Source organism: Daucus carota, chromosome 1 (genome assembly GCF_001625215.2).
Source record: "Daucus carota subsp. sativus chromosome 1, DH1 v3.0, whole genome shotgun sequence".
In the NCBI taxonomy this organism is placed as follows: Eukaryota; Viridiplantae; Streptophyta; class Magnoliopsida; order Apiales; family Apiaceae; genus Daucus; species Daucus carota.
The window spans coordinates 30,363,677-30,388,896 of NC_030381.2; the positions used below are offsets into that span (position 1 = coordinate 30,363,677).

At 35.6% G+C, this 25,220-nt stretch overlaps 4 protein-coding genes across 5 annotated transcripts; 2 read left to right on the plus strand and 2 right to left on the minus strand.

Moving 5' to 3' along the window:
* The first annotated feature begins 263 nt into the window (after positions 1-263).
* On the plus strand, positions 264-5,714 carry LOC108227309 (lysine-specific demethylase JMJ30). Of its 2 annotated transcripts, none has more exons than XM_064079393.1 (6): positions 264-791; positions 2,557-2,757; positions 3,781-3,915; positions 4,024-4,167; positions 4,598-4,690; positions 5,276-5,714. In XM_064079393.1, the coding sequence occupies exons 1-6, from the start codon at positions 339-341 to the stop codon at positions 5,459-5,461; spliced, it is 1,212 nt and encodes a 403-aa protein (XP_063935463.1). In that variant the 5' UTR covers positions 264-338; the 3' UTR covers positions 5,462-5,714. The 2 variants fall into 2 exon arrangements, with proteins under 2 accessions (XP_063935463.1, XP_017257870.1); XM_017402381.2 differs by having other exon boundaries at positions 265-791; positions 2,548-2,757.
* Positions 5,715-8,186: 2,472 nt separating this feature from the next.
* Positions 8,187-11,563, minus strand: LOC108226999 (IRK-interacting protein). The gene is made up of 2 exons (XM_017401997.2): positions 10,947-11,563; positions 8,187-9,809 (listed from the first exon to the last, which is right to left on the minus strand). The coding sequence occupies exons 1-2, from the start codon at positions 11,187-11,189 to the stop codon at positions 8,301-8,303; spliced, it is 1,752 nt and encodes a 583-aa protein (XP_017257486.1). The 5' UTR covers positions 11,190-11,563; the 3' UTR covers positions 8,187-8,300.
* Positions 11,564-18,243: 6,680 nt separating this feature from the next.
* Positions 18,244-18,848, plus strand: LOC108227797 (histone H3.2). The gene has a single exon (XM_017403145.2). The coding sequence runs from the start codon at positions 18,325-18,327 to the stop codon at positions 18,733-18,735; it is 411 nt and encodes a 136-aa protein (XP_017258634.1). The 5' UTR covers positions 18,244-18,324; the 3' UTR covers positions 18,736-18,848.
* Positions 18,849-19,508: 660 nt separating this feature from the next.
* Positions 19,509-24,445, minus strand: LOC108227188 (uncharacterized). Its single transcript, XM_017402215.2, has 4 exons — positions 23,904-24,445; positions 21,058-21,341; positions 20,647-20,874; positions 19,509-20,257 (listed from the first exon to the last, which is right to left on the minus strand). Exons 1-4 carry the CDS (start codon positions 24,367-24,369, stop codon positions 19,775-19,777), a joined length of 1,461 nt encoding a protein of 486 aa, XP_017257704.1. The 5' UTR covers positions 24,370-24,445; the 3' UTR covers positions 19,509-19,774.
* Positions 24,446-25,220: the final 775 nt, after the last annotated feature.

A 25,220-nucleotide genomic window follows, 5' to 3' on the forward strand; every position in this document is an offset into this window, starting at 1 on the left:
TATGTATATGAGTATTTCAAATACATAAAGATGATAGACCAAATTTTATCTGAAGCTTTGTGAACTAGATATTTTCTTGTGATCATCCCACTAACATAGCCTCTTCAAACGCGAAAAGAATAAATTATAATGTAGTGATAATATAGCAGGCCACGTAGATATAATAAAATCGCCTCATCAAAAAATATCTCCTCCAACCCCACCATCTGCCACATCAGCAATAAAGCGAAAAAATATCTCTCTCCCTATACACACAACTCTGTATCTATATATTCCACACAGAGCACAACACAACACTTCTGTCACTCTACTCTTCACTCATCTCTCCGTCGTCGCCGATGGCCGCCGAAATTCCCGGCGAAACTTTCGAATCCCCTCTCTTAGCCTCCCACTCACCCTCCCTCCTCCACCAGATCTCCGAGCACGGCGGCTACGCTTACGTCAGCATGTACACGCTCGGCGCCGGCGGCGATCACCGGGCGGCGGAGGCGGCGCGTGAGATGGCGTGGGAGCAGCTGCACTCGGGGCCGTGGAACTCGGTGCTGCCGGTGTGGAGAGACGCCTACTCGATGGCGTGTTTGTTGGTGGCAAAGCATTGCTGTGCCGTAGGGGAGTATAAGGAGGCGCTTAGGGTTTTGGATTTGGGGGTTATCATGGGAGGCCTTACGTTGCGGAAGGATTTGGATGATGCGATTGCGATTACGAAAGCGAAAGAGAGTGGAGCTTGTAGCATTTCCGAGGGGAATGAGGGCAAGAGAGTGCTTGTGGATGCTGAATTTAATCTCAAGGAGGTTAGTTTTCTTTTTATTGTGTATATTAATCAATTTGTTTTCCGCGATTATTTTTAATAGTTTGGATATTTGTTGCTACTAAAAATTAGGTCAGGTTAGTTGGATTAAAAATGGAAAGGCTGTAAATTGTCTCTTAAAGTTTGAGGGTGCAAGTTGGAAAATTTAGAAATATGAAAAATTTTAGTATGGCTTTTTACGAATACTTTGGGTTATAATAGTTGAAACTGTGAATCATATAGGTTTTGCGGAAAGGATTAATATAAAAGTGATTTGGTGTTATTGAAAGCTTTTCTGGACTTAAACAATGGGAAAGTGCTTTTGTGGATTGGTAAAGCAATGTCAAGTAGATGAGTTTGAAACGAAGTATATATTTTTGATTGGTTTATTAGAAATGATTTGGTCAAGATAGGAAGTAGACTTGATCTTGTATGTAGGTCGAGTTAAAGTATGTGTTTAGTTTTAGATTAGCATTCAGTTATTTTTTAAGTGGAATTATCATGAAAAACTAGGAAGTTTCTTGAAGTTTTGACTTTTGTTGTGCAAAGAGGAAGATTTTGATCCTTAAAAACAATCAATCTCGACTTGACTTATGTTTTGATTATTTTACATCTTCAAATTCGGTGAATAATTTTGCGAAGCTCATTATTTTTATGCACAGCCTCTTGGGGATCACTTTAAGCCAGGGAATTTTTTGAACAACTTGTCAAATTATATATTTTTTTTACATTTTAATAAATCATAAGTTACCCATAGTATAAAACTACCCAAACAGAAACTAGTAGGTTAAAACTTTTACTTCCGACTTATCACTTTGAGTCGGAAGTAATTATTTTAAGCCCATCCAAATGGGCTCGATCTTGTCAATTACATAGTAAATAACTTGTCAATTACATAGTAATTGACTTATTAGCGTGCTGGCTCACTGTACTATGTATTTCGAACTAACAAATGTTGTTTGGCTTTTAACATAGTCGGTACCCATGAAAAAATGAATATTAGTAACATACAGATTGGGAAACAGCTCTTTTTAAGGACAATATCCCTTCCACTTCTCTGCTAACCATGGGTAGTGCATTCACCTAAATTTCTGTACAAGAAGCAAGTTGTGTTCTCACCTCAACCTTGTTTCAAAATTAACTGTGGTTATGAAATTTGACTCATGCATTGTCTTAATTTCACCATGAAGGAATAGTCATTTGTTGTCTGTAACCAACAGCTAGCTATATTTGACTCTGCTCCAACGTGGTATGCATCAAAATCATATTTATATATAAAATGGATGGAAGTTCTCTGCTCTTTGTTTTATCACCATGTCCTCTTTGGTGGAGAATCAGTGATTTTGTTCTCATTGTCTCTAGATGGCTGAAAACACGTCATCCCGTGGCCTATTCCTAATGCGAAGTATGATCTAATATGCATAGAGCTTATGGTATTAGTGTTGCACAGTTAATTTTGATATTACTGATTAATGATTGAATACATCTGCCATTATTCTCCTTGACACTAATTAGAAAATCTAGGTAATTTAGACAATTGCTACTCATTTGGTCTATTAGCTGATCTTTTTTCTTCTTCAACATATTCCTTGTATTTGATATCTCCTTATTTTATTTTGCAGTTGCAACTCAGTACAGCCTCCAAATCAATGTGTTTGTACATGTTAATCATTTTTGAATAATGTTGTGTTGATATATCTGTATTCCACATTTAAATATGTCGGTGCAATAAGAGATGATATATTAATATGAATTTGTAGATGCTTCAGCTTTTACCCAAGCAATCCTTGTCTTGCAAACTCGTCGGAAAAAGGCCAGCTTTGTCCTTGGAGGCATTTTTGCGTGACTATTTCCTGTCCGCCTCTCCAGTTATTTTGAGTGATTGCATGGTGCATTGGCCAGCAAGAGTCAAATGGAATGACATTAATTACCTTAAAAAGGTTGCTGGCTCTCGCACAGTTCCCGTTGAGGTAATGAAATTTATTTTGCAAGAGATGCTGGCATACATTGATGCGCATTTACTTAAAAGAACAAACAATCGCGCAACCAAATTTAGAAGAGGGAAGGAAAAATATGAAGCTGTTAAGATGCGGTTGTAATTCAAAGGAGGTAAACAACATTAGGGATAGGATCAGCAAAAAGAGGAAAAGAAAATTTTCTCTTAACCCCAACTTCTCTATATATTATAACTATAAAGAGGGTATATCCTTTCCAATAAAAACATTTATGTTGCATTTTTCTGTTAGTATCTCCTACTTAATATTGTGATTTGACCTAAAGTATATACTTTATAGTTGCACAATTTCGAATATATCTTTAAGACTTTAAGACTATATGTGATAATGACATCAATTATATAATTTGTACTCATTAAAAAGTATTCTTGCATCTTCTTTGTTTGGGTTTGTGGACTCTGTTACATTTAGATGATATTCTTTATTGTGAGATAGGATCCTTTCAATAATTTTATTGAGATTAGTAATGTGAGTACATGGTAATCTGTCCCTTAAAATAGATATTCAAGAGTGCTAATAGATTCTTTTTATTTCAAACTGTTTATTTATACAGAGTGGTCTACTCTGGAAGCGTACAGTAGCTTTGTTTTACTTGAAATTAATGGTATATTTATAAAGTTCTTTTATCATGCCTAAATCGGTAACATATTGGTAAGAATTGAAGTAGCACAGGACACTGCTGCATTAAATATGCCCAGACCATATTTAATTCACTTTTTCAAACTGTGTTAGTTGGATAATACACTCTCGCATCCAGGAATGGTGTCAGTTCCTGTTCTGGAATTTTGAGTTTGGATATGCTTTATTATTCAAGGAACTATGCACAAAAAGGAAAGAAAACTGGCAATAAGTAAATTGTGACTTAACTATTAGTTTATAATCGTTTGCATCAAGTTGTATATACGTATTTCGGTATTTGTCTCTTTTTAAACTTTTCACTTTGCATTTGGAAAAAAATAATGCTTTATGTCCCAACAGGTTGGAAAAAACTACTTATGCACAGAATGGAAGCAAGAACTAATCACATTTTCTGAGTTTCTCGAGAGGATTCAGACCAATGACAGTACTTCTTCTGTCCCTACTTATTTAGCTCAGCATCCATTGTTTGATCAGGCATGCATATCCTCTGATGTGTATAAGCTGTTGTATAGAATTCTTGCAGTACCTGTAACTTAGGTACTTCAGTCTGCAGTCTCACTTTTTTTATAATCATTAATGCAGATACCTGAGCTACGGAAGGACATTGTTGTCCCAGACTACTGTTATACTGGTGGAGGGGAGCTTAGGCCGATTAATGCTTGGTTTGGTCCTGCTGGGACGGTGACACCATTGCACCATGATCCACACCATAATATACTGGCTCAGGTGAGGATGGAATTGTCTGCAAAGTGCTGTAATACTTCTGCAGTAAAAAGTTAACCATAGTAATAAAACATGTGGATTCTAGCAAATTTTACTTAATAACTAACATGGAACCTACTGGAAACCTATAATTTTGTGCTATCTGTATTTGCCTGGAGTTATAAATTCGCAGGATCTGCACAAATAATTTTTCATGGTATATATTGGTTTGTTAGATGTGTTATTCTGTATGAACTAATGGGAAGAATAGGCTGAATTGCTTTCCCTATGTTTTTCTTTAGTATTGGTCAAAGTAATTGTTAAACACGCTTCTTATAGGGATGAACTTAATTCTTATGCCCAGATACAAATTTTGATCCCGTCTGCCGTCTGGTATTACAGTAAAGTGGTACATTTCTGTGTTTGTGGTCTTTATGCACTTCTTGGTTTTCAGATTGTTGGGAAGAAATATGTAAGACTCTATCCTGCTTCGTTGTCAGAGGAACTCTGCCCACATTCTGAATCAATGCTATGCAATTCCAGCCAGGTATGCCTTCCTTAGAGTCTGTGTAGAACCATATAACAAACGAAGACCCAAACTGTGGACCTTCGAATTTATTTTTGGATTAATTTTGTGAGGGTAGGATATTTAGGTTTTTATTTAAGTTTGATTCCGTACAAACATATAAATCAGATATCTTAATTCAAGCAAGGGAAGTGGGCAAGAGATGGACAAATTCGAAGCTCGTTTGTTATAAGGATAAAACTAAATGTTGTACAAGTAACAAAATTTGTGTCTGACACAATTAGTAAACGCAGATATGTAACATGAAACAAACTGAAAATGATTCATTCTCATATGTATTTAGCATCCTCCCAAACCTGGCAGGATCTCTCATCTCCTAATTTGTTTTTCAAACTGTATAAAATATAAATGTAGGTGGAACAGCTTCTGGGATAAGTGGGTTTACCAGTGTGCAGTTAAAAAAAACTTTAACAGACTTCAAAGTTAGTCAGTGATGGGACTTTTTATAAGTTAATCAATATATAATAGTAATAATGCATTGCTAGAAAAAATCATGTTTCTCAGTTATCCAACTTCAGGATTGATGAGAGTAAATTGTTTATGAAGGTTGATTTGGACAACATAGACGAGAAGCAGTTTCCAAATATCCAGAACCTGGAATTTATGGACTGCATCTTGGAAGAAGGCGAAATGCTATATATCCCCCCAAAATGGTGGCACTATGTTAGATCTCTCACCACAAGTTTTTCAGTGAGCTTTTGGTGGAGCGAATTGGAGAATTCAACACCCTGATTTCTGCAATGTCTTGCCACAATATTACGCCAAGATTTTGGCCCAACGATTGGAAGTTCCTGACTGGTTGCTGTATCTTTATTCTCCATCTCCTTCCCCTTATATATCTCCATGTGAGCGTTTCTTAGAACAATTATAGCTGGGTAATTCTATAGGGATTCCCTCCCAACATTTTAGGCAAATGTAACAATGTACTTCTTTTAATATACCCAGATTTTAATTTAATCTTAATATATTAGCCTTTCTCTTTCTACTCCTTTAGTGAGAGTATATCTACTCTCTAACTGCTATTCATTTTGACACAGTCTATGCACTACATGCTACTTTTTTGTGGAGTTAATTTAGCCGCCAAGCAGCCTCCCTTTGTTTGGGAAAAAAAATCATTTTGAATATTTTAGGTAAATATTTTCCTTGCCTTTGTCTATTGCTTTGGCTTGCACAATGGAGTATTTTCCTTTGACCAACTTTTCTGAGCAAAAATCACAAGACTAGGAAAATAACAAATGGAGTTTATGTGTCACCACTTTTGCTTGTCAGTATATTGTCTTTAATTTCCATTTGCAAAATTTTTTTATGTAATACCTGGTGATTATGTATATTTATATCTATATTAGTTATTTATTATTATTATTGTTGGGCTATTTTTTATGTATCAGCCCTATAACCCGATAATATTTTTTTATGTAATGCCTTGTTTTATTTTCATTGTCTTGTCCATGCTTGAGGAAGAAAAGGGGAATGCTAAGGATAGGAATCACATCACATCCTGGCAGAGGGGATTAAGGATTTGGATATTATCTTTTGAGTAAGTTCTTGTTACGCAAAGGTACCGATATTGCCTCCTTTTCTTTCAATTCTCAATTTCCTCCGTAAGGTGTATTTAGTTTAGGTTCATAAGTAACACATAGATGTTCATATGCCTGTGATACGTAGATGTAGTTGTAATATTTTCAGTTTCGGGGATAGGTCTTGTTTTAGTCAAATTTCTTTATAAGTCGGAAATTGAGTATAATCGGTTATTACAAAAAGCTTATGAAACTTCTTAATATTGTATAGTGAGTCGGGCCGTGTTTAGATTGGTGGCATAGTGTAAAAGCCATTTTGTGAATTTTGCACACATTCGTTGACTTGTTTCATATGGTAAATCTTACACTATGCTGCTAGTTAAACATGTCACTAAATTCACAAAATTGAATTGGTAATTTATACTACACAAATCACAAGTGATTTTTACTCTATGCCGCCAACCTGAAGAAGTAAATTTCATAAGCTCTCTATAATGATTGAATTCCACTTATAACGATCGATCTGCGTCTAATATAAGGCATTTCCAAAACGCTGAGTTTTACTGCTGCATGACAATCCATATGTCGTATATGAACAACAATTTAAATACACCTTCCGGAGGAATTGAAAATTGAAAGCGGAAGGAAAAATCCGTTCCTTTGCGTAAAGATAATAGCCAAAGCCTTGAAATGATTCAATATCGTCGTGCTCGTTTCCCTCTCCTCCCCAACCTTCGATTTTTGATGATAAAAAGTTCCCTCTCTTTCCCAAGCTTCATTGATAGGATTGATGGAGTAAGTGACGAAAATAAAGTAATGTATGTTTGAGCCTTATTAATGTTATAAGGGTTTGGCTAGTGTGTGCCCATGGGCACATGTTAAGCTAAATTTGATGTATTGAGCTTGTTTTGATTGGTGGAGCTTTTGTATATGTAGGGTGGTCCACCATTATTAATAAATAGTAGCTAATCAGAATGAGTTAAATACATAAAATTTGGTGCTTCGTATACGCTATGTGTTGAAATACCTATGGACTATTTTTCTTAAAAGAAGAAAGTTTAGGAGGCCAGGCGAAATCATCGTCCAGTGTAATGATGTCTAAGCTTTCCTTGGCTTCGTCCAGTGTAATGATTTCTAAGCTTTCCTTGGCTCCCTCTGTGCTTTAAATTCCCATGAAAAGTCCAATATCAGCTTGTTTCAAGGCTAGTGCATCATTTGTTCCATCTCCCATGACAGAAACCACGCGACCTTTTGGTTTCAAGCACTTTACCATCAGAAGCCTGTTTAAGAGAGACGACCTTGGTGTGACACGTATAAATTCAACCTTTTTCCATTCCATTCTCTCTTCTTCCAGAAAAAAGCATTGGAATGTTCCCACCCGTGGTACTATGTTGCATAATCTACCCTAGTGAAATTTGTTGTTTCAACACCGAAAGTATTCCTTTAAAATATCTTCCTTTCGTGTTTCTGAGAGTCTGCCTAGCGGCCTGAGGCCATGGTCTTCCAACGTATACTAAGACCGCTTTTGAAGCCTCTGTTTCCAAACTCCATTTTATAGACCTCCGGTAGCACTCACCACTTTCGAGAGCACATTTCAAGACTCTATTTCCATACTCCAGTTCTGAAACCTGCCCTGCTCTTAGCACTCTGCTCTTGTGGTGCATAATTTCCTTAATGCTTCGTCATGCTATCTTTCGCTTTGATCTCTTTGCTTGTTAATATTTGATTTCACTGAAGACTGATTCGATGACAGCAGTCAGTCATGCTATCTTAACAATTGGATTTCAGGTGATTATATTAGTACCAGGGGCGGATCCAGACATTCACTAAGAGAAGGCTTCTTTTAGAAATTGGAACCCATAACGTTGCAAGTCATGAAACTTGTCAATCGCAACAAATTTAGACAACACTATAGATACGGATTTGTATAAAACTATATGTATAAGACAGTTAAGGGTTTACTTGCATGCTGCTAAGAAATGTTGCCACGATTACTAAACTTTGTAACAAATAAATACTCCTATACAATCTCCCACAAACAAGAAAACAAAATATTAAGCCACAGGTTTATACCTGCAAACAACCTTGCACTTGAGCACTTTATCTTGCACATAAAATCCTGGCATTACCATTATCTTTACCTGGCTACCCCCTTGTGATCTTTGCCTGTCGATTAAAACATCTTCCATGTAATGTTGATCAAAGCTTCGGCTCTCCTCAACTCGTAGAATTCCTAAAGGCGGACTGAACGAAAATGCTAGTAAATGAAGCAACCAGATGCATTTTGCAGCAACGAAAAATGCTTGGAGGAGCTGCTCAGGCCATGGCCTTGTCCAATTCAGATTTGTGATTATGCAGCTCATCTTTTGATCGCAGAACTTGCTAAATTCTTCGCTGTAGTATTTTGTTCCTTTTCGTAAGACCTCGTTCCAACTCAAATTCCTCAGGGCCACAAATGACGAAAACTGTGCTTGGCGATGTTGCTTGAGGTCTAAGAGCTTTGGTGAGCCATTTTTCTGGAACACACAGTTTTCAAAGTCTTGATAAAGCGATTGATTTATGATAGCTTCCAAATGATATAGCACAGCCTTTGAATACTTGGAAGTTAGAGACAGTTTATATGGTTGAAGAAGCGTGTTCAAGTTATCCTTTAAAGTCTTGTCAGTCTCCTCTATCTGCCCGACAAGAGTCTTGCAGAACTGCTTCACTGATAATCTTGCTTCTGAAACTATTTGCACAAAACCCTCCACCATCACTTCATCGCTGACAGCCATCGAGTTTTCTAGACTGGCGTCAACTGATATTCCTTTTCCAGGCACATTTCCAAGTTTTTCAAACCCTTGGTAATTCTTTCCTTGTGCTGCTTGCCTTAAAGCCTTTTTCAAATCCTCACAATAAGTTTCTAAGTGCTGCAACTTCTGTTTTAGCTCGCCAAACGATGATCTCATTTCAGAAACTTCTGTTAATGCTGCATCTCTAGTATCATGTGCTTGCATTAGCTCTTTCTTCAGCATTTCCATTGACAATATCCCTAAATCCTTGAAAATTTGTGGGACTTCCTCAGGTTCTGTTCTACTTGGTGAATTCTCACTCTTGTGCTTTCTCTTCAACTTTGGAAACAACCACGAAAAACCTAAGCCTCGAGTCCTGGGCTGCTGAGAATGTATGGATATGTGGGTATCTGTGAGAGGCAATGTCAAATTAGAGTTTCTGCCATTTCTCATACTGTTATCAGTATCACTACTAATAATTGCAGGTTTGCATTTGTTGCAAGACGACACTGATCTATTGTCACCAAGACTATTTCTTCTTGACCTACAGAAATCAGGTCCAGGGGATGCACGCAGAGCAGAAGGTCCTGAACACATATGAGGTTCCGAGTTCCTTAACTCAAAGGGTAATAGACCCTTTCTTGAAGAAGTGTTCTCCATTCTGTAGTCCGACAGGATTGTTTTGTCTTCATCGCCTCCACCTTCTAGAACATATTCATCCCAACTCTCTGGTAAGTTTCGACTCTCTAACTGAATCTGTTGATACCCTGGTAAGGGGTCATCTTCATAAGTCTGTCAAAACCGAGTGTCACTAAACATTTCCACATTCAAGATTTTTCACAAGTTTTATGTACCAGATAAACATAGAAATGTGATACCACAGACATACACATGCTTTTTGAAGGGCTCCAACGCTCTTTTTTTTATTATCAAAGATAAGAAAGATGTCATCATGCAACAATGCCAGGAGATTACCAAGTTCAAACTTAAATTTCTTTTAAACAACTGTTAGAAGGGTCCATTCCTGCCATATGAATGTTATAACATATTATCGGCATTTTTTTTCAGCGGAAAGACCTTCACCCTAAGTTTTGATGTGAATTTGGTAGATATATTGTCATCCGGCAGAAAATGACTCATTTTAGGATTTCTATCTGACGGTCTTTTGCCCCCCCCCCCCCCCCCCCCCCCCCCCCCCCCGGTATCGGCCATCTTAGAAATGCCTTAAATTTTGAGATCACGCCTACTTCAAAAGGCAATGTATTATAATGCCAACCAACTGAATAGCAAGTTGTTTAGACCTCCTTTATAGTTGTCCAAATCTCAGATATATTTTGGGCTTTATAAAAGTTACTTCTCCACTTAATAATATACTACAAGTGTTCACAAGTTTTAAAGACTTTACAACTAGAACCTTCATCTGTAAGTAACATATGGCAACAAGAGTACAAAGAGGGTAAGAATCTGCTTAGTTAAGAGTATTAACAAGGCTCAGGTTTCAACACCAAAAGTCAAAAGTTTTTTGGGAAGATAGTACAGTGATACCTAATACACGTCAAGATAAAAACAGAAAAAATGATCAACACATTAGAAATGAGAACATTATGTCAAGAAAAATTAGCAGAAGCCCATCTCATCTGCTACAAACACAACATAACTTTTTACTTGATATCTCAAAATCATGTGAAATTCAAGTCTCAAATTTTATGAAAAAGTGAATTCAAAACAGATAATCCATGATTCATTTATAATGCTCCAACTGCATTCCACAAGATTTCACATGAAGAATCCAAAAAAGATGAATAGTAACAGTTTGACTCCGATAAAAAGGCCAGTGGCTCATCTTGTTGATCATCACAACCATATAAAACAAAGGGTATAACAAAAAAACAATCACTTAATTAAATGAAGAAGAAGAAGAATACTTACAGGGGTGAAAACAGGGTAATCTTGAGCAGAAAGGTGAGAGACATGGTGGTGTGAAGCAGGGGAAGCGGCTGAGAATTTGAGGCTTGCAGGGCTGCTCCCTTGCAAAAGAGCCGCATGAAGAGCTCTCAGCTCCACAGCTTTAGCTATGGCAGCTTGGATTTCATGTCTACTCACTTCACCATCATTCTTGTTATTACTACCCTGAAAGATTTCAGAAGCTCTGGTTGTTGCAGCAGCAGCCATGATAAATAAAACAATAAAATTATGATACACTAGGTGTGCATAAAATGATAAAAATAGTTGTGAATTATTGGGTAGGAGGAAAAAACAAAGAATGAGGAATATAATCTAAGGGGTGGATTTGGAGCATTAGGTCTGCAGTACAGATGAGTAGATGAGGATGAAATGATGATTGTGTAGAGGAAGGAATATGCAGAAGCAGAAGATTTAAAGAGAGGAAAGAGAGTTATGTGAAGATATTTGAGGTTTTGTCTAGTTGGTAGAGTGAACAGAGGAGCATGTGAAGATGTTAGAAATGGCAAGGGGGGACATTAGTCTGTGTAGTGTGTTGTAGTTTTCACTCCACTCTGCAACTTTTGTGTTTCTGGAATTTACTAAAACATCCATGATCCCTTGCTCATGCTTTCGAATATTATATAATAAACTTTGTTGAACGAGAAAAATTCGACATATAAAGATACAGGTCCGACATAAGTTTAACTATAAAAAAATTGTTGGCAACTTAATCAATCATTCTAGATTTTTCGTATCGAACGTTTTTTTCCGCTAAATATACGCTGCTATCATTCATATATATTGGACCTACCGTCTAAAAATACAACTAGAAAAAAAAAATTGCTATAAATTTTTTATACTCAGGATGGCTTTAGAGACATTCTTCTCATATATCAACGTGGGAAAATTTTAACAAAATTTCATACATGCTCAACTAGATAAGATTCAGCCTTTTATTTATGGTTGTCCCTTGAAGCATATGAGCGTCAGTTAGAGATAGGAATGTTACTTCAACCCGAAAGCAACCTCAGATTCAAGTATTCAACTTAGTTACATTACAAATATAACGAAATAAAATTTAGATTTGAGACTTGAAATAGATGAAGTTACAAAATTTTACCAGCAATGTACAGATTTATGCAATATACAAAGCATAGCCAGATTTGAGTAAATCATGGGCTAGTCTATTAATATATAATTTAGTATAATTAAGAAATTATTCATAATAATTAAATTATCATATATTATAAACGGTTTTTCTATGGTGTGCCCAAGGGCACACACTAAGCACTAAAACTTATAAATTTGGGAGATTTTGATTGGCTTACACTCTTTAATAATGATGGCCCCCCTTGCATTTACAACAACCACACCAATCAAATCCCTCCAATTTTATAAATGTTAGTGCTTAGCATGTGCCCTTGGGCACACACTAGACAAACCCTATTATAAATATCTTTTTGATAAGTAGCTGTAAATAAATTTCTTAAAATTTGACAAACTGTTGATGACTATTTTAAATTTGCTTTAAATAAAGAAACACAATGTTTGTTTGTCCAGAAACATGCATGAAGCTGCACGGGACACTAATTAGATTTTCACAGTGTGTAGTTTTTGTTACATCAGCACCAAACAACCTCCTACTCCACTTTACTGATTACACGTATAAAGCTAATTCCCTCACGACTTTCACTTCATATCTTGATTTTTATTCAATTTTTTCCCTTCTCACACTATCACACACACACACAGTGAGCATAGGTCCTGGAAAAAATGTGAGGTGGTGACACATTTATCTATTTATCCAACCAAAATGAGTCGAGAGCTAGAAAACTCCAAGTCCTTATCATACACAGAGTGTCACGCCTCTGCCTGTTTTGTCTCATCCCATTTCATTACACCACACAAGAACTAAAGCCTCACTGCTTCTCATATCGTAAAGCATGGATCTTAAACTACCACAAGGAACAGCTCAATTGAATAGAGCCTCGTAATTTTTAAAACCTCAAATATTTCTGATTTATTTTAAATATATAGAATATATCTAGGAAAATTAGAAGTAGAGTTCATATCAAAACTCTTATAATCAAAATTTACCCCTTTTTATGAAAAATACTACTATCATCTTCCTGTATATTATTATTATTATAAAGGAAATTTGAGTTTTCGATACTATTGTGGTGTTTGGCAAAAGAAGCACGAGTGCTTCTTTTGAGTTTTTTAAGCTGGAAGTTAGAAAGTTTAATTTTTTTGAGCTTTTTTTAGGTATTTGTATTTTATTTGAAGTTTTTAAAATTTCAATATGTAATAAACTTTATTTATTAATAAAGTCTCTTTTATTTTAATAATTTAAATTTTTTATAAATTTATAAATTTAAATTACGAAACACTCAATTAACTTATAAATAAAAATTACCCAAACACTTTTAATAACTTATAACTGAACTTCACTTATCACTTATAATACACTTCTTTATTTTAAGTAATAAGTCACTTCTTTTAAATTAAGCCAAACGGCTCCTATATCATGAACCCAATTTTTATGTAGCATAAGGCCCCTAAAATATTTAAGACCGGCCTGCAAACTACTCTGTGATTTTATATTCAAAAAAATTACCAGATGATTTTCGATATATTTCATTTGTATAGTATGATTCGAGATATTCACATATCTTACTTGTACGAGAGTAAAAATGTTGTTGCCGCATAGAACGTACAACAACATATTTGTGGTAATATGCGTACTCTTTTGAAGTGGAATTGATGTAAGATTATAAGAATGTTTGAATACCAGAATTGTGTTAAACAATTCCCCTGCAATTGTGGAGTGCATCATAGCAGTATATAAAAGATGTTTAATTAGGTGGTGTAGTGGAAAAAGGAAGTTTGATGATCAACCACTCCAATTGGGAAGCAAGTGAGATTGTCAACTTCCACGTGCATAAAGTGGTATTTGTTCATTTATTTTATTGCAAATCACGGTGTGCTATTTCTGATTCGCCCTTTTCTTTTATGCAATAGCTAATATTGTTATATTTATATGTTAGGTTAGGTGGCGCACATAATCAATCACACCGGAAACTATGGAACAAGGCTATCTCTTCTGGTTAGGGTTTTAACTACATAATACGTTTAACGTTTAGGTAGTCTGCCCAACTCTTTAGGCTAGATAGGAGGGGACACGGATTTCTTTTTGCAAACGGCGTCGTCCTAATGAAAGCTTTTTTTTGCACCGGAAGGTGTGTAAATTTACTGATGGATAAATATGTCTCTTATATGCACATAAAAAATAAATATTATATCTTACGGTGAGGAAACATCATAAAAAAATTATCTTAAAGTGATTTTCAAGACCCGTTTTAATGTTATACAATTATCTATCCTAGTAACAAGTCCTCTACAACCATCTTTATTATAGGGTGTCGTTTTTATGAATTTATTTTTCAAAAATAAAAATTTATATTTATATAATTCTATATTTCTTTGAAAAAATCATTTTTTTTATCAAATAACAAATATGAAATTTCTTTTTAACATTTATTAAAAAAATTATAAAAAGTATTTAATTTTAGAATATAGAGGTTGCCAAACAGATCCTATATTTCTCTATTTTGTTACTCTTGAATAAGACTATAAGAGGATGCTTGTCCTTATCCTTCTTTGACATTGTTCATTCGGAAATAAGTCCGCACCTTTCAGACTATTATATTAAAAATATTAGGATATAATATATTTAATTAATTTAAATATCTGTTGTAAATTTATTCATTATAATTTATTATCTAAAATCATAACAAAATGCGGCTGATATCTATGGTTCATGTCTCAAGATAGTCCACTCTTCAAATTCTCATGGATCAATTGATGTTATCCATTTCAGGAATATAATTTGAAAAAATGATGCAGACGACTACGAGAGTAGTCCTCATATCCGAACCAGTTGTCTAGGTTTAAAAAAGGGACAAAAATAAGTAAAAAAACAAAACAAATATGTATGATAAGCGTTTGCGGTACAAAATTATAAAATGAGCCTGCTATATCTTAATGTCCTCAGATTATAATATATCATGAAAATAAAATTTGCGGGTACAAAATTATAAAATGAGGTTGTTATGTCTCCACCTCCTCAGATTATATCATGAAATTAAAGTAATTATGATTATTAAATTAATGTTTGGTGGATGCAGAAGATGTACTTATATTTTGTCACAAACTATTTGTAAGAAATTACTACTCGTTATTATTGCATTATGGGCCTGACCTGGAGTTGCCCTTGTTTACTGAGAAAAGTAGATTCCCTTTTTAATTGTTTCGGTTGATGAATCAGAGGCAGCAGAAAAGCTCTTGTCTCGGACGTCTGCCAGGTATACATTTTCCGGGACACACCGAGGCATGTATCATTACTTCCCATGGTTTTTCTGCTTTTAAGTGGAAACTAGTGAGCTTTTTATGAGTTTGTGGAGAAGAGAATGGGGAAGGAATCTTTAATAGATTTTTTAAAGAAGTTTTTAATTTTAAATTCAAAATGTATGTAAAAAGTTAAACTTTCAATGTGCTCCTGTTAGCTCTCTAAAAATTTGAGAATTTTATCTCTCTTTAACTCTTTTAAAAAGCATTTAGGTGGTTTCTTTTTTTTACAGAAAGTACGCTTGCTCGTATCGATATACGTCAAATACTCCGAGGAGTTTTTTTCATTCAAAAAAGCTTATCATCTAACCGAAAGACATGAAAATGTCTCCGGAAGTTTAGACAATAAGACTTTAATGTCTGAAAAGAAAACATCCCAACTTGTAAGACCCCGCTACCTGAAACAAATACGATTAATTAATAACAAGAAAATATAATAAATTTAATAATTAAATCAGTATAGTTTATCAAAAGATGGTAAAAGTGAATAAAATAATAAATATAAAAATAATTTGAAAAAAAAAAGATAATATAAGAAAGAAAACAGAAATATATATATATATATCTAACCAAAGGGAGACCTATTGGCTAGATATATAAAAAGATAAATAATTACTAAGAATAATTAATGATAAAAGTATTAAAACATAAAACTGTAATCTTCAAAAAATATCTAAAATTTTAAAGAACTAATAAAATAAAATGTAATAAACAAGCCAACAAAATGGCACTGAATTGCCGTTTACTAGGCCAAGAATATACGCCATCAATCATGGTCACCCATAAATGGTACAAATAAAAGCCATAAATCAAGGCTGCAATTCAATATACACCGGTTAAGATATTGTGTTAAATTCTAATTAATGAGAATTACAACATTTAGAGCATATATAAACAAGCAATTATTCGAGAAAATTACATTCAAAGATTAACACCAATCAAGTGAATCAACTTACCATTTAAAATAGCTAAAATTTAAAACTGCAATAACTACTATATTAATCAATTCAATATAATAAAAAATGGCAAGAAGCTTACCAATTTTACAAAGCAAAGCCTTTAATCATGCAAGAAAATTAATGAATAATATTTTTCAAAATCACACTAATTGATACTACCATCTTATCATCACCAACAATCACCATATCTCGTCATGTCACTAACAACAACGATGAACAAATTCTAACCTTAGAAGATCATAAAACACAATCGCAAATAAAATTTGTGGCTCAAAAATTGATAAAAAAAACAACATATTAAGCACATAATATACAGAATAATTTTGACTACACTTCACCAACATTCTCATCTATCAGATAAATCAAGAAAAGACAAAATTATGACATAACACAACACCTACAACAAATGATAATCGCGCACAAATACAAACTTAAAGAGAAAATCCGAATTTTACATCAACACTTTTAAAACATAAATATTGAATATACTAAGAAAACGAATAATCACATAAATATGTAAATTAAGAATCGGAAAAAGTACACCTTTATTTTTGAATGTCGAAATCTTGACATGTAGATCCGTAGATGAGCCCTGACGCGACGATTAGAATACGTGTGTATGATGTTTGTTGGGAAAGAATCACCAGCACTCCTTTTCCCGTTCCATTATCGTGAGGCACGATCGGATCCGATTAGTACGCTGGTTGACAAATACTCAAATAGCACCATAAACTTTCCGCCCGAAGATAGAACCACGAACACAAAGATTGATATACAATCGTTGACGAGAGATACCAAGAGACGAGAGAGAAGGGAATAACATTTAGGTGTTCTTGATTTATTATCATTAAATAGAATATTTGCTTCCTTCTATTTATATCATTTTTCTCTCATTCTCTCTCCAAATTGTCTATTAAATAATAATAATATACGAGATGATAGCCCGGGAAGCCGAAGGCCTCTGCAGACCCGAACAGATCAGGTTGCAGTCTACGGCCATCTCCGGACGAGCCGTAAACCTTGGGTAGCATGTGACAAGGCGCCTCGTGGTTTTTTCATTTATCTCCCTCAAGCAGCTGAACACGCGTCAATCACTCTTATATCATGTCATCCTAAAAAATCTGGACTAATTCCCACGTGTCCTAGATAACTTGTCCCTCTCGCCCATCTAAGGACTAGACTAGCCACCTATAAATCATAAAAATCCAAGCATGAAGAACGAGAGCAGAAGTTTTTTAAGCCCAAAAAATAAGTAAAAAAGGACTATGATCATCATGATAGTTACAGATCATAACTAAAATCTCGAGTTGGCGCCGTTTTCAGGGAAAATTTCTCATTATACTACAATGACGTGGTTATAATCTCCTATGAAAAAGAACCTTATCATTAAGTAAAAGACCTTTTCGTTAATTACTGAACGGAACTGACATAAAGTGATGCTTTTGAAAGTTTTTAATTACTTGGTGATGCGTTTGAAATTTTTTTCAACAATATGACTCAATTGCAAGTTTTGAGCGAGATTAGTGATTAATTAGTTATTTAACCTATTTGTTTAATATATCGAGTGATCACCAAATTATGAAAAATTAAAAATGTTATATCGAACATATAACAGAAAATTAATGCATTACCGTCGGAGCCGGTGAAGAAAATAATTCCCAGCTCAAAACTAATCCAAAACCGTTAACAGACCTCATCATCCAACAGTGTAAGGTACTTTCAGGCGGATCCATCATACCAAATACCCCGCTGTCATTGGTCACACAAACAACGCACGGATCACACCTCTCAATCAATCCCAACCCTCCATTATTCACCAATTCAACGGATCACAATCACCTCCCCCCAAAAATGAAATCAAACTCAAATTTGCCGCTCTTTACACCCCCAAACATTCACCTATAAATCCCCACACCCCTCAGCTCAACTCATCTCATCCAATTCACAACAACCTATACACACAAACGAATATATATCTGTATCTTAGTTGTATTGTAATGGCACGAACAAAGCAAACAGCGAGAAAATCGACGGGAGGAAAGGCCCCGAGGAAGCAGCTGGCGACAAAAGCGGCGAGAAAGTCGGCACCGGCAACCGGAGGAGTGAAGAAGCCCCACAGATTCAGGCCAGGGACGGTGGCGTTGCGAGAGATCAGGAAGTACCAGAAGAGCACTGAGCTTTTGATCCGGAAGCTCCCGTTCCAGAGGCTTGTGAGGGAAATTGCTCAGGATTTCAAGACGGATTTGAGGTTCCAGAGCTCTGCTGTGGCGGCGCTTCAGGAAGCGGCGGAGGCGTATTTGGTGGGGTTGTTTGAGGATACTAATCTGTGCGCTATTCATGCGAAGAGGGTGACTATTATGCCCAAAGATATTCAGCTTGCTAGGAGGATTCGTGGAGAGAGGGCTTAGAAGATTGTTGTTTGGGGAATTTAGCTTATGGTTTATGTTTTTCAGTTGGAGTTTAGTCTCATGTATATCTTGATGATGTTTTAACCATGAATCAGAAATTATGTTTTGCCTAATTTTAGTTGTTTTGCTATGTATAATTGCCATCTTCGTTTTCTTGAGATCTTTGTTGGTTGTTTTTGATATCTGAAAAAAATGAATAATTTTATATAATCAAATGGTGTACATGGTGTTTGATAGAATGCTACACTGAATGGTCTTTGAGATACCAAATAGAAATGTTTAAGATAGGCATTAGTATTTTTCCGTATGACCACATAGGTTTTGATGGTGGATTCATTGTTTAATAATTGGCTGAATATATGGCAAAACAGGGGAGGATGATCGTGATCCTTCAGCTTGCTGAATATGATCTAGATATTCTAGTCTCAACAGCTGTTTGATACAAAGTCAAAAGAAAGATTAGGTTGTCTACTCTGTTTTCTTATGTTAAGTTTTTGTTTTAAAATAGGATGGCGTTCAAGTTAGTGTTCCTCGTGGCTATTGTGCATTATGATTGCAGCTTGCAGGTGGAGTTGAGAGCCAGATGGTATTGCTATGCTGATAATTCACTCAGCAAGCTTTTACATATTGCTTGTACTGATCAAGTAAATCAGGGATTTGTTGCTGCAAGAAAACTTTTACACAGATTACTGAATTTTATTTCATTGGAATTTTAATTGAATGGTGAACAGGGTTTCATGAAAGACTGGATCATGTAACACTTACAACCTATATCTGAACCATTGAAGCGAAGCAGCTTTACGTCTATTATCAAATGTTTTCCCATACAAATACAAGTTTAGAACTCAAGGGCCTATGTGATTAATAAACAGACTCACATTTCTATGGACTACAGAGTTACTACAGATACAATCAGGGCAAAAGCTCCGGACTAAACTACAACTGATGTATCTCTATGTACAAATCAATACGAAGCATACAAGAAACGACTCAAACAATAACTTATATCTTAGCCCCTGTTGTGTGGAACTGCAAAATCTTAGAACCGAAAGGAGGTATCTCCTAACGTGTTTCTCTCGGGTTGGAGTCGTGGTCCATCCTCGCTACGTACACTGCTCTGAGTGCTCTCATTTGATTCGTCATATGTGAAGGATGATAACCGGTTATCATTTGCAAGTTGTGCTGTTTGTGTTTCTGGCGGCAAGGATAATGCAGCTGGAGCCATGGCACCAAATCCCTTTATAAGAGAAGAAACACTTGAATCCCACAAGAAGGTGTGAAGGAGTATAGAAACCTTTGCATGCCGGTGCAATGAGAGCTTCTGGCTGAGGGAAACAGTATCGTAACATCGTATTTGTCCTGCTGGAGAAACAATCCAGGGAAGGACTTTCTGGTTAGATACTCTTGAAATCACTAGGAGTTTACCTGCTCGGTTTGCTTCTTTATACATGTTGCAGAGGCCTGAACGTGTTGAAGATGCATCATCATCACCTTCAGCTACGGAAGATATGTATATAAAACCCTGCAAAGCAGACCAAAGTAGAGAATCAATCTTTAAAGCAAAATATCAAGTCAACCGCGAGTAATGGACACATTATTTAATATGTTATTCTAAGAGTTGCCATGATGATGATCCTTATCATTACTAATGTTAAAACAATCAACTTTTTATTGGGAACAAAAAATATTCTTGACACCGGATTAATCTGTTCTTGCTTCTACCAATTTAATATGTATATATCAGCTCAGGTCAAATAGTACAACTGTTTTAAGTGATATAAGGAAAGTCCATATTGAAAATCAGAACCAACTTTATCAGTTGCAGTCTTGTATGATGTCTAATGCATCTTTTCTGAGCTTTGTTATCTCATTTATGTAATGACGATGAGAGATGGATAATCAATTAAGAACCTCTTCAGTGCGGCTAATGGCAAAGCCAAGCTTTGTGTCAGTTTCTTTTATTTTGATTTCAACAGGAATTTCTCCTTCTAGAGGAGAATACCACAGTCGAACTGCTCTAACAACACCAATGTCCACCCCATGGTAATCCTCGAAGCCATACAAACTTGCATTAGCCAAATTTGACAAATCCGACAATGACCCAGCATTTACAGTTGAAGATGCAGTCTCTCCTGATATCTGGTTCAAAAAAAGGAAATTAAAAAAAAATGCTGTCTGAAGAAAATAAATGTAACACTCTCCAGCTAAGAACTTCGTTTGAAACTGACATTTAGTGAAGATACCGTTTCCTTTCATATTATCTCTGTAAAACATATTGTTAATGAAAATTCTATTTAGAATTGTTTTTTTTAAAGATTTTACCTTGGTAAGTAGGGATTCAGTCTGGATGTTCATGAATACAATAGGGACCCCTGATGCCTGAGAGGCAGTCAGCCATGCATTAGATCTAGCAAGAGTGTCCTCCAGATCATTGTAGCGGGAAGGGTTTTTGTCTGAGGTTCTAGGAAGGAAGAGTATTGAAAGAAAAAAGCTTGAGTTAGGAACTGATAGTTGCTCCTGCATTCTCTTCTCCCATGGATAAGATACCTGTCCATCTTTAAGTGGAGTCTTAGCTAATGCATCCACCATCCTAGAGTTTCTTGAAGCTGCACAGCATTTGCAATGTAAAATTGTAATGCATAACAAGGAGGAATTAACTAGAACTAAAATATTGCAAGTTTAGACAAACCTGGCAATATATAAAATATAAACCAAGCATATTTAACATTAAAGTGAATTTTATGTAGCCAACACTGTACAGAAAGATGCATAATAATCAAACAAAGATCACTTAATATCCTTCAGGACAAACCATTAAGCTGGAAAGTTAGTAACCATGAATCCTCCGTTACTAATAACAAATGTCTGTAATTTTAACCAGTTAAAACATGAAAACCGCACTTGATTAATTTTTTGGCTATCTTGAATCTTAAATGTCCTTGTGCTCATACGATTTACCCTCAAAAGAAATTATAAAACCGTAGATTATTATGACAACCTCTGAACTGATCTTAGAGGCTTGTCACCTATTTCTTTACACAAAAGCATCAAGTCCTGAAGTGTTATTACACTGTTTGTGATTAATATGAGGTAGCATGTTCTGAGCTATTCTTTACAGGGTAAATAATATTTAAGTGATTCAGAACTTATTCTACATGTTAAACATTCAATTGTGCTTTCCAAACCAGATATTGAACATGTATACATTTGAACCATTAATTACACAGCTAACTGGGAAGTGTCACCTACATATGCGCAGTTTCACACTCTTAGTTTCTTAAGCATTATGAACCTTTCCTCCAGAAAAAATTAAAATAAATAACAAGAAATGCATTTTGGTGTAGTTATTGATCCTTTTCAGGAGAAAATAGTGTCGGTCATATACACAACACACCCATATATTCTCACTAAAATTAGAGTGTGCAGGTCGTAGATGCGTTTCCTACAGGCTGATGCTTATTTTCATACAATCTTGGATTAATTTGCATCTTATTCTCCTTTTTAGTGAATGATAGACTCGCTAAAAAAAATGATGTAAAGATACATGAAGTGGTAATGGTAAAACGATTCTTATGATCCTACATCCACTTGATGAGACAATATTTGCATTTCAAATGTTCTTACACACTAGACATTTAGCATTTAATATTATATTAATATCTGACAAACAATTTTGCTTATTTAGCTAGTAAATTACAAGAAAATTCCAGAGTTATGCATCTTCTCCTTGATTAGCTTAGAAATATATACGTAGTTCCAGTTAAAATTTTGTACTGTAAGCCTAATAAATTCCTAATAGCCTCTTGCTGTTTATCCTTGGAATTTAAAGATAAATATTGTGTCACTTCATCTTTTCTATAATTAAATTTTAATACTTGTGGTTAATATAGGGATCCTTAATGAAGCAGAGATTTCAATCCCCACACGCCAAGCCGACTTTGAATATATTGGAACCTATACAAATTTTAGTAATCATGATATAAGTGTTATATATTTTACTGTTGGGTCATGGGTGTGTTTTCTACGAAGTGATTGGATAAGCCAACCTCGCCACAAATGAAGTATATATTATGTCTTACGCCCTTATTCCATCCCAATTCCCACCTTCGTATTAACGAGGCACAGGTGCTCATTCAGAGGACTGGAGCCTTAAGAGAGTCCCCTACATGCTCTGCCACAGTACTACATAAGAACACGTTTGATATCAGTTGTTTTTGTTGAAGTAGGAAGAAAGGGGTAGCATGTACATGGAATTTTATGAATAGACAGCCAAAATCGTATCAAAGAGTGGCGAGTGGGTTGGTGGAGAAAATAAGAAATGTGATCATAGCTTTTGACTAATCATTTTGATAAGTCAACGTAAGAGTCTGGTTAACCATCACCAGAAAGTATCAGGCTGCAAAATGTAGGCAGATTGGGCAAGTGGGTGGGTGGAGGATTATGCTAGGTACCAAAAATGATCACAATTCACAGATCGAAGAAAATTTTGACAAGGTCAAACCAAATTTCACCGTCGGCAATGGTTTACTAGCAAGCTAATGCTGCTAAACCCATGTTACCCGGACTAGATAAAAGTGTCCAAACTGGATACGTGTCTGAGTGTGTTGAAAATTTAATATGATTTTGGCCTAAAATAAGTGTTGGACTGTCCATACTCATGTCCGAGTGCCGAGTGTCTGACACGGGTACTCGAGGCAAGATAAGAGTCGAGGTAACGTAGCTACTAAACTATACAAGACCCGTTTATACCTGTATCATTTGATTAGCAGGCATGCTTAACACCTGTAAATATGTTTCTGCCTTAACTATCAACCACCAAAAGTGACTCAATTAATGCGGCCAACAACTCTCTGATTCCAGAACCCATCTAGAACATACAGATAAGCAACCAAACAGTAGTACGATAGTCGTAGTCGTTGTGTTCACAAGTATGCCTAAAGTCAACTATATTTCACAAGAATAGTCAACAAAGCATCTATGAGTTCAGACTCCCAGCTAACCTTGATGGGTCAGTTGTGACAAACAATTTCTGTTCATTACAAGCAATTTAATCTAGTTCAATTAGCAAATAGTTCATAAAATTATTGCACGACATGATATCGGACTTGATACCTTGTATATTTTTGTAAATAATAAACGCAAATACGACATGATATCAGACATGATACCTTGCAAATTGAAGCACTCGGCCTCGGTCCGATCAACAAACCCAACAGCATAATTAGGATCACCAATCGACCTCAACATATACTGTTTCCTGCCACCGGACTCATTAGGCACAATACACGCCATGAGCTCCGCAAACTGGTCAGCTCCCCTCCTAACACTCACCCGAATCGACGTATCTTTCGACTTATAACACTCATGAAGTATCTTCTGCACACCAGACTTTCCGTTTTTAAACGGAGATCGGACAGTGAGATTTCCAATAGTAATGATTTCCACAATGTCTCCTGTCTGAAGGGTGTCAGGTGTCCATTCTTCAGACTTGGAGCTGGACTTCAAGCACTGGATTGAGACGACGGGGGTGTTTTTGGGTGAGTTGAGCGGCGTGGATCGACGAGAAGAGGCTGGTGATGATGAGGAGGATGAGAATGAAGCGCTGATCGATGAGGTTGAATGATCCATTATCATTTGTGGACTTGTTTTTACAAGCTTAGTTGGATCATGGCTAGAAAAACAGAGGGGTTTATAATAAGCTTTATATAGAGACAGAAGTGTTGGCGAGATACACGCGTGTACAGGATTACTTTCTCGGTCCCGCCCGAAAGTTTACTTGTGCACAGTTTGCACGTATTTTGAGATTCTCGTAAATTATACTCCCTCTGTCCCTCTCATTTCTTTACAGTTACTATTTTGGGATGTCCCTCTCATTTCTTTACATTACCATAAATAGTAAGTTTTTTCAATCATTACACCCACTATCTTCCCCCACTATCTCATATTTAACAATAAAAACTACTATTACACCCACTACTTTCCTCCACTATCTCAAATCTATTATTAAATATTGATGGGTCCCACCACTTTACCCACTTTTCATCTAACTTTACTCATTTTTCATACATTGTCTTGGTCTCCGTGTCCCCCTCCAATGTAAACAATTGAGGGGGACGGAGGGAGTAATGTATTTTTAATTTTTTTAATAAAAGTTTAAATTTCAAATTTTTTTTAAGATTTTTTAAAAAATCAAATATATATAAGTATAGTTTATAAGAGTTTTAAAATACGTAAAGAACCTGGTGGGACGGAAAAAGTATACACAGAGGTGGTAAAAGTTTGCGACGGAAACAATTAAGAGTGGTAAAATAAAACATGGAATGATAATTGTTAAATTAATATTTGGAAACTTACTAACGATATTATTTAATTGGAGGAGTTGTTGCTCGGTCTTTTTGACCACTGCTCCAATCAACAACTCTTGACATTTTTAATTCGCTTTAAATTTTTATACTAGTGAAGGAGAATTGAATAAAGCATCTTGC